Below are 17395 nucleotides of genomic sequence, written 5' to 3'. Positions count from 1 at the left end.
AAATATTAAGCAGCAAATAACCTCTATGCTTTGCATTTATTTTACAAAAGGGGGAAAAACACTTTGAATATATAACATATTCTTTCTACAAGATAAATGTTGTATTGATACTCAACTACTGAGAGATAGACATTATATTGAAAATTATAGATACATTAGTAAATTTTGATACAACAATATTGAATGATATCTCAACAACTATATCAATATATTCACTATGAGGTAGTAGAAATTGTACAATGATGACAGAGGCTTTTAAAATTTGGAAAATTCAAACATAAAAGAGAAACCACAGAATTTTATCAATAAAGAACATGTTTTCTAAAAATGCAACATTTATTGCTCTGTCAGTAGAGTTGTAAATTGTTTCAATGATTCTGGAGAACAATTTTGAACTATGCCCAAAGGGCAAATAGTGTATAACCTTTGTTCCAGCAATACCACGACTAGGTATGTATTCCTAAGAGATCATAAAAAACAGAAAAGGACCTACATGTACAAAAAAAATTGTAGCAGTTCTTTTTTTTTGTGCTGGCAAATACTTACATTGAGAAAATGTCCATCAGTTAAGGAATGGCTGGACAAATTGTGGTGTATGAATGTAATGGGATTCTATTTTGCTTTAAGAAATGATGAGCAGACAGATTTCAGGAAAGTATGGAAAGACTTTGTTGAACCTGTGCAAAGTGAAGTGAGCAAAATACAGGAGAAGATTGTACACAGTAAAATCAACATTGTGCAATGATCAACTATGATTGACTTAACTCTTTTCATCAATACAATGTTCCAAGACAATTTCAAAGGATTCATGATGTATAATAGTATCCCATCTCCAGAGAGAGAAATGATGGAGTCTGGATGCAGTTTAAAGCATACTATTTTCACTTATTTAATTTTTTGTAGTTTTTTTTTCCTTTTGTTCTGTTTTCTTCTTTCTAAATTTGACTAATATGAAAATTTGTTTTATATGATTATGCATATGTAAACTTTTAAAAATTGCCCATCATCTTAGGAAGAAAGGAAACGAAAGGAGAAAAATTCAGAGCTCAAAATTTTATATAAAAAATAATATTTCATTGCCTTTACCTGTAATTGAAAAAAAAAAGCTAAAGTACTATTTAAAAGAAAAAACACACAATATTTATGTATTATTAAAAAATAAGGGATTTTGGGCTTTTCCTAACTATAATGGAAAGTATCTATCTATAAAACCAAATGTTTATATTATTTGTAATGGGAAAAATAGGAGGTTTTTAAGGAAGAACAGAGGTAAAGCAAAGATATCCATTACTCCTATTATTAGGTGTTTATAATAAGAAATGGGCAGGTAGGTGCTGCAGTGGTTAGCATGTTAGGCCTGAATTCAGGAAGATTCATCTTCCTGAGTTCATATATGGCCTCAGAGAGTTACTAGCTGTGTGATTCTGGACAAATCACTTAACCTTGTTTGCTTCTGTTTATCATCTGTAAAGTTTGCTGCAGACAGAAATGGAAAACTACTCCATAGCTTTGCCATGAAAACCCCAAATGGGGTCACAAAGAGTCATACATGATTGAAATGATGGAACAACAATAGTGATATAAATAATTAATATAACAGTGTCAAAAATAATTACTCATAGGCAAAAAAGAGGTCATATCATTATTTGAAGATGGAATGATGATATTCTGAGATAGTAAATAACATATATAATATATACACACATATGCGTACACATACATATACATACACAAACACACACACACACACATATAAAATGGATACAAAATAAATTAACCAAAAAAAAAAGCCCTGTCTTCCTTTACTTCGTTAACAAAACCTAATAGAAAATGAAATGTTACTAAATAAAACAAGAGATTTGTCAGCTATCTAGAAACTGAACTATGAAGAACACAACTGATAGTTTGATCAATGCTGCATAAATTTAGGTTTAAGGGAAGAACTAAACAATTAGAAATATGGTTGGTTTTCATGGTTGAATTGTTCTGAAGTACCAGAAATCATTAAACTACCATAATCTTTAATAAGAACATATTTAATTTCATATCAGTCAAATTGCTAATATATTTTATAGACAGGTGAATTAAAAATCACTTGTGAAAATAAATTGGCAATAATATAGCAAGGAAATATATAAGAGAAACAAAGAAATAAATAGACAGTGAGTACTTTGTTCTATGAAATCTCGAATCATGCTACAAAAAAGTGAAAATCAAAAACATGTAATACTGGATAAATATAAAACGTATCAGTGGAACACAAGATAAATAGGATTCAGAAATAAATACTAATGGTAATATTGCTTTTAATAAATCCAAGAACACATGTTGCTTACAAAGGGATTCTCTATTTCACAGAAAGCTGGTAGAAACTGGAAAATAAAAACATCGAAATTAGAGAGATGGATGAATAAACAAAAATAAAGAGTATCTAATTTTGTATTTTACATCCCAAAATCCAATACAAATAAATTAGTTAAATATTAAGAGTCACACCAAGAAAATCTTTATGAGAATAGAAAGGTTTTTTTTTTCAAAGTCATGACTAAGGGGCCCATGGTAACTTCCTATCTTGTAGCTGAAAAATATGATGTCTTCCTTTCTTAGAATTAGAATGAGACTTCCTTGAAATACAAACTTCTGGGTTTTTCTCTTTATATCCCCAGGTGTTTGGTACATAGTAAGAACTTAATCAGTTATCTTCCTCCCTAACTCCTTCCATTCCTTCCTCCATCCTTCCTTCCTTTCCTCCTTCCTTTCTTCCTTCCCTTTTTCTTGTACAGTCAGCTTTCTAAGAGTAGATGTAACAGCAAACTGGACCACTGGAGGGAGTTTCCACATCAGGAGTTTTTCACACTGATGAAATCACAAGTATAGATCAACACACACGCATGCACACATGCATACTCACAGACAGTTATAGACAGTTATTAAACTTTTTTACAGCATGAGCCAGGCAGGGATCCCAAGATCCCAATAAGAATGGAATATATACACACACACATATATACATATGTATATATACACACATATATACACATACACATATGCATGTCTGCATATATGTATGCAGACATATATATGTATATATGTATGTATATTGTGTTTTGAAAAATAATTACTATTGCTGTATACAACAGTAAAGAATTAACCATGTCTCCCTAAATTCTCATGGTCTCAGGTCACAACGTAGAGAAAGCAGGGAGAGAGCTTCAGCATAACAGTTAGTGGGAGCAGGAGAAAACCTCCAAACACCCATGCTGTCTCCTTTAGAAACAACATGTGGTCTCAGGGAGACCAGAGAGAGAGAGAGAGAGAGAGAGAGAGAGAGAGAGAGAGAGAGAGAGAGAGAGAGAGAGAGAGAGAGAGCGAGCACATGTGGTCTCCAAAATCCAAGAGATGTACTAGAAGCCCCAGAATACCCTGAAGACCTTTCATGGCATATTCCAAGGGCTTTTTTAATCCTCTTTAGATAGAGTTGGGTCATTATACATTGGTTAGCATCATATAATTCCATTGGTTGACATGACTTGAAGGTAGTTTACCATAAAATGAACTCTAGAGATGAAATCAGGGAAAAGAATGAAAAAGATACTCACTCAAGTTGCTTAAGGCAAAGTGCACTATCTGTGTGTGGTTTAATTCCATCAGTACTTCATTGATCAAAAATAAATACACACACATATACATATATATGTATATATAGTTGTTTTGTCATTTCAGTTCTGTCTGATTCTTCATTTGTTTTTGTTTGTTTTTTGTAAATCTACTGGAGTAGTTTCACGTTACCTTCTTTAGCTCATTTTACAGATGAGGAAATAAAAGCAGGGTTAAGTGATTTGCCTATGGTCACATAGCTAGTAATTGTCTAAGGACAGATTTGAACTCAGATCTTCATGACTCCATTCTTGTCACTCTGTAACTGCATACAAACATGCATAGATACACATATAAACATGCACACACATACATACAAATACATACATATATGTCACATTTAGTCATACTAAACATATATGTGTGTATACTTCTTTGCTCAGTATGACTAAAAAGCTATAGTATATACTTTAGCTTGCCCCATTGACAGGATTTGGACAAAACAAGAGAATGATCAGGTTTCTATGTCGGACATAATTTTCTTTCCCAGTCCTAATTTTGTCTTTGTGGACATAGCCATTCTTCTTAAAAGAATATGATAACATGTGAATAATATTATCACTTTGTCCTTGGAAATTAGTATCACTAATGAATTTGGATAAAATAATTACTTTTCCTATATGAGCTTTTCTGGGATTTAAGTTGTCTCAGGTACTCCAACTGAATTGTTGAGGGTGTACCACCTCTTGAATGAATTTTCCAACATGATAGTTCATCTCACACATACACAAACCCACACAAGTGGTATTCCCTGTCTAGAATGTATTTCTTCCTCACTACCACCACAAAGGACACCTTGTTTCTAAAAAACAAACAAAAAAAAACCAAAAAACAAATAAGAAACAAAAACTTTCATGCCATCTCCCTTGAAATTACTTGTGAAAACTCAATTCCTTATCTATATCTCTACATCAATTTCTACATATACATATATACATATGTATATACATATGTGTATATATACATAAACACATATATTTTTTGTATGCATATAGATATGTTTGTCCTTGAAGTTAAGACCTTTTTTTAAAATTATGAAAGTATTTTATTATTTTCCAGTTACATGTAGATATAGTTTTCAACATTCGTTTTTATAATATTTCTAATTTCAACTTTTCTCCCTCCCCCTTCCCCAAGACAGCAAGTAATCTGATATAGGTTATATGTGTACAATAACATTAAACATATTTCTGCATTAGTCATGTTATAAGAGAAGAATCTGAGCAAAAAGGAATAACCTCAAAAAAGAAAAAACACAGCACTAAAACAAAAGAAATACTATGGTTCAGTCTGTATCCAAGTTCCACAGTTCTTTTTTTCTGGACTTGTAGAGCCTTATCTATCATGAGTCCTTTGGAACTATCTTGTACTGTTGTATTGCTGAGAAGAATCAAGTCTATCACAGTTGATCAACACATAATGTTGATGAAACTGTGTACAATATTCTCCTGGTTCTGCTCATCTCACTCAGCATTGGTTCATGCAAGTCCTTCCAGGTTTCTCTGAAATCCACCTGCTCATTGTTTCTTATAGCACAATAGAATTCCATTACATTCAGATACCACAACTTCTTCAGGCATTTCCCAATTTATGTGCAGCTCCTCAATTTCCCATTCATTGCCAACACAAAAAGATCAGCTATAAATATTTTTGTACATATGGGTCCTTTTCCCTTTTTTATGATCTCTTTGGGAAAAAGACCCAATAGTGTTATGGCTTGGTCAAAGGGTATGCATAGCTTTATAGCATTTGGGGCATAATTCCAAATTGCTCCCCAGAATGGTTGGATCAGTTCACAGCTCCACCAACAATGCATTAGTGTTCCAATTTTTCCACAGCTTCTCCAACATTTATTATTTTCCTTTTTTGTTATATTAGCCAATCTGATAGGTGTCAGGTGGTATCTCAGAGTTGTTTTAATTTCCATTTCTCTAATAAATCAATAGTGATTTAGAGCCTTTTTACATATGGCAATAAATAGCTTTGATTTCTTCATCAGAAAACTGTCTGTTCATATCCTTTGACCATTTCTCAATTGTGGAATGACTTGGATTCTTAAATTTTATTTAGTTCCCTATATATTTTAGAAATGAGGCCTTTATCTGAAGTACAGGCCATAAAAATTGTTTCCCACCTTTCTGCATCCCTTCTAATTTTGGATGCATTGCTTCTGTTTGTACAAAAACTTTTGAATTTAATGGAATCAAAATCATCCATTTTGCATTTCATAATATTCTCTATCTCTTGTTAGCTCATAAAATGTTCTCCTTTCCAAAGATCTGATAGGTAGACTATTCCTTCCTCTCCTAATTTACCTATGGTATCACTTCTTATGTCTAAATCATGTACCCATTTTGACCTTATTGTAGTATAAGGTGTAAGATATTGGTTTATACCTATTCTGCCATACTATCTTCCAGTTTTCCCAGCAGTTTTTGTCAAATATTGAGTTCCTATCCCAGAAGCTGGAGTCCTTGGGTTTATCAAACACTACATTACTAGTGTCATTTACTACTGCATTTCCTGAGCCTAGCCTATTCCATTGATCTACCACTCTATTTTTTAGCCAGTACCAAATAGTTTTGATGACTGCCACTTTATAGTAAAGCTTCAGATTTGGTAGAGCTAGCCCATTTTCCTGTGCATTTCTTTCATTATTTCTCTTGATATTCTTGACTTTTTTGTTTTTCCAGATGAATTGTGTTGTTATTTTTTCTAGCTCTATAAAATAATTTTTAGGTAGTCTGATTGCTATGGCACTGAATAAGTAAATTAATTTAGGTAGAATTTTCATTTTTATTATATTAGCTCAGCAAGGCCTTTTTTGATATTATCTTTGCATCCTCATGAACACCAAATATTTTCTTGTACAAGGTGGTCATTTAATTAATGGTTGCTCTTTAAAATTGTATAGAACAAAATTCTAGTCTGTAATACAAAAATAGGTCAAGAATTGGTTTATTTTAAGGTTATTTTGTTCCTGAGTTATTAATAAGTCTTTGGGAAATTGATAATTCTTTAGATGGTGGTGGTGAATGTGGCATATGTGTATGTGTGTGTGTGTGTATTAGGGGCATTACAATTATTTGACTTTGGTTCTATGTACTATTTAGATTAAATTATTGCATGTAATAGGGTATTATTGGACCCATGATGCACCTGATTCTTTACTGAATAGAGTCTAATGTTATTAGCACTTTGATAGATCTTGTTCTCTCTGCAACTCTATCTCTGTGTGTCTTACAATATTGGTAAACAACATATTAAATTATTCCATATTATTCCTTTGCCACACAAGGATTTCAGCAATGTTTGAACAAAATATTTTACATCTGACATTTTATAATGCCTCCTTAGATGAGATACTCTGGTTTGAACTTCCAAAGAGCCTTTGAAGTATAAGAGTAGAGTCAGTATCCATTTATATTTTCATGTTTTCCTCTTTCTTCCCTTTTTGAATCTTTACTTTCCTGACTTAGGGAGTTCATAAGCAACTGATCAAAAATGATGTGAAAGAATAAAAAAACAGCAAAGGACCAAAAATAATTCCAAATAGAGTTTGGGATGCAAAACTGTGTTTTCTTTTTAGTATAGAATATAACCTTAGTTTTGGCAGTTCTTTGTACTTTTCCAGGAAATTTTCTATCTATTATCTCATTTGATGCTTATGAGAATGCTGTTATATTGATAAGAAAAGAGGTAACCCATATTTTTTACAGAGACAGAAATAGATTAAGTGACTTACCTAGGAGCACATAGTAAGTAGTGTCTGATAGTGTTAGTTTGGTGGCACAGAAGTTTGAATGTTGTACTTTGATTAAGAAAGATTTGAATTCAACTTCTGCCTCAGATATTTACTTTCCATGTTACTTGGATCAATTACTTAAACTATGTCACCCTCAGTTTCTCTGTTACTAAAAATGGAGAAAATAATTGCACTCTCCTCAGAGAAGTATTGTGAAGCTCAAATAAAATAGCATGCAAAGTGTTTCGCCAACCTTATAGTTATATATAAATTCTAGGTATCTTCATCATCATCATTGACTTTTCACTTAGAGCTTTTTGAACTATATCGGACTCTTACATAGGAAGGCAAACTGTTGAGGCCATTACCATGGCCTACAACAATTTTTTAAATTCAACCATAAAAGATCTTTCATTGAGGACAGTTATGATCTCCCATTAAATCTAAAAAGAACAGTTTCACATTAAGTAGAGGTGTGTATATTGGTCTATTCATGATCTCTTTGGTGAATAAGAATTTCAATCCCTTCTCAGTATTATATTGATAACTGTGGAGGCAATTGTCTAATTATAAATTGAAATCATGAATGGTAAATTAGGAAAATGTGGGGATAAATTGGAAACGTATCTACATAATTCATTTTCTATTCATTTTCAGATTAATTTTTTAAAGACAGAAATGGAAAGAAAGAGCAAAATGATCCGAGATCTACAAAATGAGGTAAGAATGATTTTAAGGAAAATGTTTTATTAAAACCAATGAAAATATATATCCCAGAGCATTATGACTGAGCTATGGATAACATGCCATTTTGCCTCCCATTTATCTTCTGATATAGGATAACAAATGTATCATGTATAATCTTCTTCGGGATAACTGAGAAATGGAATATAAATTCAGACTTCAGCCACATTGTTTATAGAATTTCCTATTTAAAACTGTCTACTTTGTCCCATCCTTTTCTATTTCCCTATTTTTGAGTAGCAATGGTTTTTTCTCCACTATGGTCATACTCTTTCCTCGTTTGTTTCTATATTTCATCGATTTTTACTTTGGTGTCTGCCAACCATGTAGACAAGTTCACTATCTCATTTAAAAAGAGCATAGGGGACCAATAAAGGTTTTGCAATTACCTCCTAATGAATAAATATGCTACTTACCTGGATTAGACGGAAGATGTACCTCAGGCAATTATTGCCTTTACCACTTAGAATAAATGGATGAGTGAGCCATTGACTTGACGAGGATTCCTTGTATCTATAAATTCATAATTTACTGCATACTAGCCAAAATATGACCATATTAAATCATTCCCCTTAATCCTAATGAAGAAAAAAATCACATCACAATTGGACTTATATTTAACACCATTTACTTGGTTTAACAAAGGAAAACAGGAGAGAGAGAGACAGAGACAGAGAGAAAGAAAAAGTACATTAAGGATTTTGTTCAAGATACAAATAAGAATAAATGCATGTGAGGCATAGAGAAAAGGAGAGAGAATTTAAAATACAATTTGACAAAAGGTTCCTCTTTCTTTTGATTGTTAATAATTTTCTCTTTGATCCATTTAAAGAAATGGGCTGAACTTGAAAGTTTAGATTTGTTACTGAAATGTTTCTGGTTGTAATTGTTATTTTGGAAAACTTTAATAAGAATATATTTGACGGTAAATCATCTTGTTGATTCTCTCATATAACCATGGTTGATTGTTTTTAGGGTCATATGGAGTACAGGGTTCATTATATTCTGAATTCTTTATCCAATCATATTTCATACAAGTGAAATCATATCACATTTGATGTCATTTCATAGCTTTAATATAGAGAATTCTCAAAAGTGCTACCAACAAGGGAGGGGTTGGGAATCTTCCAGGCTGATTACTTATATGAATCCTGCCATTCTACGTCTAAAGATATGGACTGTTGACTGATATGGATGTGCAGGGAATGAATTTATCAATTTAGATTGAAGAAAGATAAGTATATATAGAAGAAGGAAGCAAAGACAGTTGATAGATGTTGAAGGCAAAAACCTGACACATTCTATAAGACTAAGGTTGAGTAGTGTCAGAATTCACCTGAGAGAGGTTTTGAAAGTGAACAACAACAAAAAAGGATGCCAATGCTATTGGAAGGAGAAGGGGATGGTAATGAAAAACAAAAACAAAAGCTAGAATTGCTGCACAAAAGAAAACAAGATGGTGATAACTATTGACAGTGAAGGCAAAGCTGCATAATTGTATGTTTGCATTCTTTATTTTTTTGCCAAAGAGAATAATCTCTGGACTGGTTATGGTACACCACAAAAGACATATTGTAGTTTGGTACCTAGGGAAGAGAACACTTAACTGACCTAGATGAGTACAAATCCCTTAGCTCAAATAAACTACATCCTTGCAACGATAGAAGAAGCATATTAAAAGCACTGTTTTGGGCACTGTGTTGAGTGCTGTATAGATATCATCTCATTTCATTCTCACAAAAACCCTGTGAGGTAGGTAGTATTATTATCCTCATATTACAGTTGGAAAAACTGAGACAAATATATAAAGTGGCTTACCAAGGGACAGACAACTAGCAAGTATCAGAGGCTGAATTTGAATTTAGGTCTTTCCTCTCTCCAGGCCCAGTGCTCTAGTTACTGAACCACATAAATGCTTTAAACATTGAAGAAACTAGCAGGCATGATTGCTGAGTCAAATTTTACTCATCGATTGAGGAGGAGTATTTAAAATATTGGGAAGAGGGGGCAGCTAGGTGGTGCAGTGGATAAAGTACCAGCCCTGGATTCAGGAGTACCTGAGTTCAAATCCGGCCTCAGAAACTTGACACTTACTAGCTGTGTGATCCTGGGCAAGTCACTTAATCCCCATTGCCCTGCAAAAAAAAAAAAAAAAGTCCCCCCCCCAAAAAAAAAAAAAATATATATATATATATATATAAAATGAAGAGTGAAATAAGGACAGGAGAATGGAAGAAAATAAGAAAATATTATGGAGAAAGTGAAGAAAGGTAAAATGTCCTGGTGAGACCTGGTAAGAGAGAGAGAGAGAGAGAGAAACTAGTTAGCAAACTATAGTTTGCAGCCAATTATAGCCAGGGGTCCTTGACTTTGATTCCTAGGAAAATTCTACAATTTATTATTTAAAGTCATGGTGGGCGAACATGAAGCAAAGGAAACTGTTTTCACCAAGATCGATATTGTGATGCCCCCCTGGAAAGAAGAATCCATTAGATAGCCTGAGATGTCTGCACTTTACTCTGCAATTTAACATTTTTATCTGTGTATTTCACTGAAGGCAAAGAGACTTACAATGATATTTGCGCACTGTACTGAGCACTTTATAGATATCATCCCATTTGATCCTTACAAAAACCCTATAAGGTAGATTTGTAGATGACGTAAAGCAGGTGAGAGAAGTAAGATTCATGAACACATTGATGGGCCCCATAATTAGGACAAACTAAACAAGATGGAATTTAATTAAAATAATTTACAACATTGAAGTTGTTTTAAAAGTTCAAGATGGAGAGGCTTAACTGGGTAGGAGCTCATTTGAAAAACAAAATGAAACCAAACATAAAGGAATGAATGAGTTAGTCAATAAAAGAAAACAAAGAAAACCTAGGGGTCCTAGGGGATTTCAAGCTCATTGCTGATCTTTGTGGTGACATGGCAAATAAGAACCCTAATGCAGGAATTCTTTTTCATTTGGTTGGACTTTATGGTTTCTTACTTTTCAGTTATAAGTTTCTGGTCATTGAAGATTTTTCCACAGATTTTCTTTCTTTTAAACTAAGATCTAGAATTAGGGACAGGTAGGTCTACAGATAATTCATACTATTTTTCATTTTGAACAAGTTATTTTAGGGGAGCTCTCAGATGGTTGCTAAATTCTTGATCAGTTGTTGTCATTTATATTTACTTTTGTGCTTTGTCAGCTTTACTAGGTTATATTGCTGTAAAATAAATTAGCTCCAAAAAAAAATCTGAAACCAACAAAAAAAAAGTGAATAAATTTGACCTTGGAACCCACAGTGTTGAATTTATTCATGTTTATTCAAGCCAAGTGGAGAGAGTGATTTAAAAGTAAATTGTGGGCAATTTTGTTTTGTTTTGTTTTGTTTTGCACCTTGGGTACAAGGCTGATTAGATACATAGATTGTTCACTATTCCTTATATTTTCATCAGTGTAATTTTTCTCAATTTCCTACCTTTATAACATAAATATCTGATTTTTTTTCCTACCAAAGAAATCTGAAAGGCAAAGTAAAATTACAGCAGTGATTTAGTAGACTTTGTGGTATATCCATCAAAGACTCTTCCTCTCCACACTCACAACATGCGATTTAGAGTTATACTTCTTGATTTAAGAATTGAGAATCATCATTATAGTATCATAGGATTTTGAGCTGAGAATGACCATAAATGTTATCCAGCTTAACAGTCATACTTTAAAATTAAGGGATTTGGAGCATTGGATAAAGACATAGCCTTCCCAGTCTCATTGGTGGTAAGTAGAAGAGGTCTGATTTAAACCCAGACATCTCAAAAATAAAGTAAATTTTATCTTTGAGTGGATATATTTCATGTAACTGATGCTTAAGCATTCCTCAAAGAATTCCTCTGACTGACTTTTTTCTATACTCTCTCCCTTGGATAGTTCATTAGTTTACCTGGCCTCAAACAGCACTATAATAGTGATACTAACAAACCCGTCTCTCCAGGCAAGACATTAGCACTGAATTCTGGAATAACATGTATAACTAATGATCAGGTGTCTCCCTTTTGATACTCTACCCAGACTCCAAAAGTCCATGTTAAATTAACTCTTCCTCTAGACTAACATATGTTTATTCATTTTATTGTCAGTTCTACCCTTTACTTGGAATGAAAACCCAAGAATATATTTTAAGCTCATTCGTATTCCAATATCTAATCTATCATCAGCTTTTGATGACTTGAGGTCATGCATTAGGTCTTTGAGTATATTAGAAGCTTCATATTTTTTTTCTATATTAGGTTGTACACCTCTCCCTAATCCATTGTATGGCACATAGTAAATGCATAATAAATGTTCAATGTTCACTTTTCAATGAGATGTAGAACAAGTAGAGGATTGGGCCAAATGGTTACTGACATAGCCTAGGTATGTCGTCATTTTAAAAAGTATCCTTCTTGTCTTGATTTCTTCAATCTTGTCTCTTAAATGTTAAGTTCAGTAAAGATACATTAATCTAATTGAAGGATACAGTTAATTATTTAGTCAAGTACTTGAGATTTAACCATGCTGTATCCCTGGTTGAATATTTCTTATTTAAAAGTTAAAAAAAGATGAACAAACAAAAAAGAAAAAAATAACCATTAGTAAAGAAGATTTATTCAAATAGACATTGGGATCCCCTTCCATATTTCACATGAACAACCAGCTAATATTCTTTCCTCTTCCTTTGCCTTCCTTTTTGCTTTTCTCCCTTCTTCTCTCTCCTTCTTTCCCCTTTCTCCCCTTCTTTCACCTTTCTTTTCTGCCTTCAATGATTTCCCTTCTACTCCTTTTCACAAATACTTGTGAAACACAAATGAAGTGCTGAGAGAGAAGAAATGTGGTTCCTGCTCTCTAGGAACTTGTATTCTAGTTAGCAAGATAAGAGAGGGAAACAAATCATGAGGACTTGTATAATAAATCTTGTTGGAGAAGTATATATAGCAAGTGTAGGTAGACATTTGATGAGAAATGTATCCTTTTTATAGATCTGGAATGATTTACTACTGTACGAAGCTCCTAGGTGTCAAAATGTCTTCTATCAGTGAAGCTTGACACTTTCTCTGCCATTTAAAAAGTTGTCTAAAAGCCAGTGGCAAACAACTCTAGTACCTTTGACAATAAAACCCCAAATGGGATCATGAAGAATTAGGCACAAGTGAAAAATTACTGAATAACAACTGGTAGTATCTATCAGAATCAGGATTTGAAATCAGGTCTTGTTGGTTTCAAGGAAGATTGTGCACTATACCAACACTGCTGCTTTTCATTTCACTTATTAATACCTACCATTTTATAAGAATCTACCATATCAAAAGTGCTTTGACTAACAATATTCTTTGAACCCTTGTACCAGACAAAAGTAAGCACCCTAATCTTGCAGGGGAAAAGATAGACATTCAGTGAAATAGGAGACTTTAAAAGTTTTCTAATGAAAAGTCAAAAGTAAGCCTCCTGAGGCCAAGGTCTGTTTTGGTTTTAGAGCTCCAGCACCTATGGTAGCCAACCATGGTATAGAATATGAATTCAATGAATGATTATTAAATTTAAATTGTCAAAATTAATCTCCCTGTCAGCTACCTGTCTCCAAGAGATTAAACAATTTGTCCAGTAGCAAACAAATAATATGGAGAGCTAGGACTAAAATTTGGGGTTTATGACTGCAAATCTACCTTTTCTAACACTTCAGGTCATCTCATTTCCATTTTATATGAGCAGGGAAGCTTCCTTGTAGAGAATCATAGGCCCACACATTTAGAGCTAGAATGTATTCTAGATATTGTTTAGTCTGGCCCTGTTATTTTGTTGATATAGACATAAGAATATTACAATGAAATGACTTGTCCACGGTCACACAAGGAGTGACTATCAAAGTGCAAATTCAAGTTCATCTTCCCAGTTCCAATCCAATCACCTATTCAATTTACTATGCTATTGTTCCATTGACATTGTAAAATGTGACAAACTTACAACTATCCATTCCCATCTAATAAATCATTTTGAACTAATAATTATAGATTTAATTTGTTCTGAAGATATATGATTTGTCTTTTAAAATGTAGGAGTCAGTCACTTTTAATAGTATATGGTAACAAAATTCAGTTTCTGTTCAGCATCCTTGCAGAGACCTTTGAATCTGTGCCAAGTCAGGTCTATGAGTTCTCATTCTGAATAAGAATGTCATTCAAGAGACCTTTACTTCCTGAATGTATCCCATCAAGAGTCATAAACCCCAGAAATACTCCTATCCAATATGGCAGTAGAAGGTTAAGTAAGCTCTGTTTTACAAGGACAAAGAAAATTTTCTTAATATTTCAGAAAGTCATGATAGTTTTAATGGATTGGAACGCTATCAAAGCAGTTATTTTGTGCCTGCTGCTGAATTTCATCTTTTCTAGTTTGAAAAAAAACTGTCAAGGAAATAAAGTCTAATCAGAACCAGAATGCACTAAAGTCTAACTCCCCTTTTCAGTCACTTTCCTGGAATTGCACAGTCTCAAAAAGAATAATACTATTAGCACGATTATTATCAAGAGCAACAGCAGTAATTGAACATTTTCTCTCATTTCAAAATTCCGGAAAATCTATCAATAAGTTAGAAATAATACTGATGGGAGTTCACATTTATGGAGCTCTTTGAAGTATTATATTATATTTTTCTCCTAACACCCTTGTGAGAGCAGTATTCATACAAATTTTATTATTCCAGTTTTACAAATGAGATAACTGAGTCGTGGAGAGGTGAAGGAAGTGAGTTTACATGAGTAAGTCAAAGTGCCTGAGGTTACCCAGTTAATAAATACCAGAACAAGGACTCCCACAGAAATCTTTGGTTCTCAAGGCCAACTATATCACCATGCTGCTGTGCTAAGTGTATATGTTGGCATTAAGATGCCAGTTCAGAATGTCATACTGATTTGTTAGAGCAGTTCTGCCTGAATGAAAATTTGTCACATATTGCTATTTTGTAAGCTCCATAATGATAAGAATAGGGCTATCTTAAATTATCTATCTCCCACATCAGGATTCTACAAAGAGTCAAGGCTGGATGAATGAATGAATGAATGCTTATATCATTGAAATCCTGCTGAATGATAGGATCATAGATTTAGCACTTGAGATGACCTTAAAAGTCACTTGGTCCAACTCTTTCATTTTACAAATGAAGAAACTGTAGCACTATAACTTTCTGAAGGTCACACATTAAACTACAGAGCAGGGATTTGAACTCAGATACCATGATTCTGAAGTTAATACTCTTATTTCAGCATTCTTTCCACTTCATGTATCACAATGCATCCTTTCTGCTTATCTTTCAAAATCCTTCATAATGTGGACTTGCTTTCCTCTTCTTTGCTAAAATGTCCACAGAATATTCACCTTGATTTAAGCATCTCTTCTCATTTACACATACATAGGTTGAGCTCATTTTTTGCTTTCTGCTTTCATTTCTTTCCCTTTTTCTGAAATCACCACCCCCTCATATTCACCCCATCTCTTTAAGGTTCACCTCCAGTTCTTCCTCCTTCATCCAGATATCCTGGCCTACTTCCACTCTCCTAGATGCCCATCTTTTCTGAACTCCTCTAACAGAGTTTGATAGACACATTATTCATAAAACCGGAGGGTTAAAAGGATCATCTGAGGTTATCCTGCACAATCCTTACCTGAAACATGTGTAGGGGGCAAATTTAATATGGGGAAAGTTAATTGGGTGGCTCGTGTAATATTGGGGTTCAGAAGATAATGAGGGACCTCTAGGTCCAAGGTTTCCTCCCCTCTGAAATGCCTTTTTTTAGTTATTTCTACCAGGCCAATAAGAAGGGAGATTAAAAGCCTCTTTTCCACAAACAAATCAGGTTTTGTTTAATGGGAATAAAATACACAGCAAAGGTGAAATTAATAAAGTCAAAGACAAGGGAATAGGGAAAAAGGAAAATGGATAATCTCCCTGGCTCTAGCAAGGGCTGTCTCAAACTCAAACTCACTTTCAGCTCAGTTAATTCAAAGGGCTGGATTTAACTCACCACCAGGGGTCCATAATTTCTTTGGGAGTCAGCAGCCAGTCTCTACTCTGCTCCAAATGCTCCTCCAAGACCAGAGAGAGATTGAAAGTTTGTGTTACTTTCTGTTGGAGTCCCTTTTTCTACCTTTTTCACCCTCCCCCAAGGGGAGGTCCTTCAAGTAGTGTGGCAGAGACTGGTTCCCTATTGATGACACAGTCCACAGCCTCTGAGGATACTTCTTCTCAGGGTTGGACAAGTTTAAACTAGGTGGTTAAAAATCTAATCATCTTAAGTGGGTACTTAGTAGTTTCTCATTCACACCCAATTCAAACACTACTAAATCAATCAGGTCAGACCCCTGGGCATCTGCCAAGTTCCATTATTTTACCACACATGATATAACATGATACAACCCCAAACAATGTAGTGCTAAAATATTTCACTGAAAATAATATGTCTGTGATATGAAGTCAGATGTAAAATACAATAGACAACTGCTCTCAGAGTTATGGAAGGCTGTTACACTTCTCACTTCTGAAACATCCTGGCAAGATGTCCTCTCAGTGACCCAATGTAACTAGTAGCTGCCTATAAGCTAGAAAATAGTCCCTGATGATATTTGTCAGAGACCTATTCTACTTCCTGTTCTTATCAAAATGAAGCTTTTAAACAAGTTTTTCTTCCCCTTTACGTGTTTTCAATTTGCAACCAACAGTTATGTTGATTTTTTTTATCAGCTTATGGATACAACATAATTTATATATGCTACATCATGTTAATTTTTATAATCTTGTGAAGTAAACAAAACAGATGCTATAAACAGTTTCAAAATGAGAGAAAAAAGGGCTTTTCAAGATTCAGTGACATATCAAAGATAATATGGGTAATAAGGGCACCTAGGTGTCACAATGGATAGAGTACCAGGCCTAGAATCAGGAAAACTCATCTTTGTGAGTTTAAATCTGGCCTCAGACATTTACTATCCATATGACTCTGGGAAAGTCAGTTAACCCTGTTTGCTTCAGTTTCCTCATCTGTAAAATGAGCTGGAGAAGTAAATGGCAATATCTTTGTGAAGAAAGCCCAAAATGAGGTCATGAAGAATCAGACACAACTGAAAGAATTGAAAAAACAACAACAAAAAGGCTGATAAGTGTACTTACATGGTCTATCTCTACTTAAAGGAGAATATGGTATATTAGCAAGAACAGGACAAAAATC

At 33.7% G+C, this 17395-nt stretch overlaps 1 protein-coding gene across 2 annotated transcripts in view; it reads left to right on the top strand.

Moving 5' to 3' along the window:
* LUZP2 (leucine zipper protein 2) overlaps positions 1-17395 on the top strand; it is a 772382-nt gene that overhangs the window by 363773 nt on the left and 391214 nt on the right. For both annotated transcript variants that reach the window (XM_043973415.1, XM_043973414.1), the window contains exon 5: positions 8060-8122. In XM_043973415.1, the coding sequence (XP_043829350.1) occupies positions 8060-8122 (63 nt within the window). The remainder of the gene's footprint in view (positions 1-8059; positions 8123-17395) is intronic.

Source organism: Dromiciops gliroides, chromosome 6, assembly GCF_019393635.1.
Source record: "Dromiciops gliroides isolate mDroGli1 chromosome 6, mDroGli1.pri, whole genome shotgun sequence".
NCBI lineage: Eukaryota > Metazoa > Chordata > Mammalia > Microbiotheria > Microbiotheriidae > Dromiciops > Dromiciops gliroides.
This window is presented reverse-complemented; position numbering and strand designations above follow the sequence as displayed.